The sequence below is a fragment of the Apium graveolens genome, chromosome 3 (assembly GCF_009905375.1).
Source record: "Apium graveolens cultivar Ventura chromosome 3, ASM990537v1, whole genome shotgun sequence".
Classification (NCBI taxonomy): Eukaryota; Viridiplantae; Streptophyta; class Magnoliopsida; order Apiales; family Apiaceae; genus Apium; species Apium graveolens.
This window is the reverse complement of record NC_133649.1, coordinates 292,249,835-292,251,725: the sequence shown is the minus strand read 5'-3', so window position 1 is coordinate 292,251,725 and position 1,891 is coordinate 292,249,835. Positions and strand designations below refer to the sequence as shown.

At 44.6% G+C, this 1,891-nt stretch overlaps 1 protein-coding gene across 1 annotated transcript; it reads left to right on the top strand.

Moving 5' to 3' along the window:
* Positions 1-829: 829 nt before the first annotated feature.
* Positions 830-1,636, top strand: LOC141715174 (uncharacterized). The gene has a single exon (XM_074518653.1). The coding sequence runs from the start codon at positions 830-832 to the stop codon at positions 1,634-1,636; it is 807 nt and encodes a 268-aa protein (XP_074374754.1).
* Positions 1,637-1,891: the final 255 nt, after the last annotated feature.

Here is a 1,891-nt window from a genome sequence, read left to right as displayed (position 1 = left end):
AAGGGCAGTAGCCTTGGCAGAAGAAGTAGATATACTCTTGGACATTGGACTAATCAGAGAGTCTTTCTACCCAGATTGGCTGGCAAACCCGGTGTTGGTAAGAAAACCTAACGGTAAATAGAGAACATGTGTGGATTTCACCGATCTGAATAAAGTATGCCCAAATGATAGCTTTCCCTTGCCAATGATTGATCAGTTGGTCGACGCCACGGCAGGATATGCCCTGCTCAGCTTCATGGATGCATACTCCGGGTATAATCAAATTCCCATGTATGGGCCTGACCAAGAGCACACCTCATTTATCACCGATAGAGGACTCTATTGTTATATTGGAATGCCATTTGGCTTGATCAACACAGGAGCTACCTATCAAAGATTGGTAAACAAAATATTCAAGATGCAGATTGGAAAGACAATAGAAGTATATGTAGATGACATGCTTGTAAAGTCTAAAAAGGCAGCAGATCACATCGCAGACTTAGCAGAGATGTTCCATATTCTGAGAAAATATAGAATGAAGCTGAACCCTCAGAAGTGTGTATTCGCTGTCGAGTCGGGAATTTTTTTGGGATTTATGGTTAACCACCGAGGAATTGAGGCCAACCCGGAAAAAATCAGGGCTCTGTTGGACAAGAAATCTCCCACCAGCGTCAAGCAAGTGCAGAGCCTGACAGGAAGGATTGTAACCCTAAATCGATTTGTCTCAAAATCATCGGATAGGTGCAAAGAATTCTTCAAGGCAATCAAAGGAATAGGGAAGGATTTTGTGTGGACCCCAGATTATGAAGAGGCTTTTCTGAAAATCAAAGAGTAGTTGGGAAATCCTCCAATGTTGGCCAAGCTGGAAGACGGAGAGACATTGATTCTTTACTTGGTAGTATCTGAATACTCTATCAGCGCGGAGTTGGTGAAGGAGGAAGCAAGCCACCAGTGGCCCGTGTACTATGTGAGTAAAAGGTTGCTAGATGCGGAAACCAGATATACCAGTATGGAAAAACTGGTGTACGTTCTTATTCTTGCGGCACGAAAGTTAAGACCATATTTTCAGGCTCACCGAATAGAAGTTCGCACCGCTTATCCACTCCGGCATATTCTACACAAACCTGAATCATCGGGAAGAATGTTAAAATGGGCGGTAGAGCTAGGACAATTCGATTTGGAATATTGTCCTCGCACGGCAATCAAGGGACAGGTGTTGGCTGATTTCATACTTGAGTTTGATTCTGAAGTAGATGACAAGGCCATAGTGTTGGAGGAACCTTCCTCGCGAGAAAATCCTCCTGGTGGTAAAAGGCAGGAACTCCCACACCCTTGGTGGATCTTACATGTCGATGGGACCGTAAATAAAAGTGGATCAGGTGCCGGGATTGTGTTGGTCACTCCGGAGGGGTACCGTTTGATGAGTGCTATCCATTTCAAATTTTATGTCACTAACAATGACACTGAGTATGAAGCTTTGATCAACGGTCTGAAATTAGCTCTGGAGGTGGGGGTTGTGAATATGATAGTTCGGAGTGACTCTGAATTAGTTGTGAACCAAGTCAACAGAGGTTTCCAATCCCGGGGACCACGGACGGAGTTATACAAGAGATGTGCGCAACACCTATCGGAAAAATTTAGAAGTGCCAGGCTATAAAGTGTTCCGCGAGAAGAAAATAGTAATGCGGATGCTTTGGCCAAGATGGGATCACAGATGGGAAGCATCCAACTTGGGCAAATCCCTTTGGGAATCCAGGAAATCCCGAGTATTCCAGAGGTAGAGGTATTCCAGACACAAGAAATTCCGCGAGAAAACTAGATGACCCTCATTGATAACTATATTCAAACAGGAGTTGTGCCAGGAGACAAGATGCAGGCTCGACGCCTTCGATACCAGGCTGCCAAGTATGTT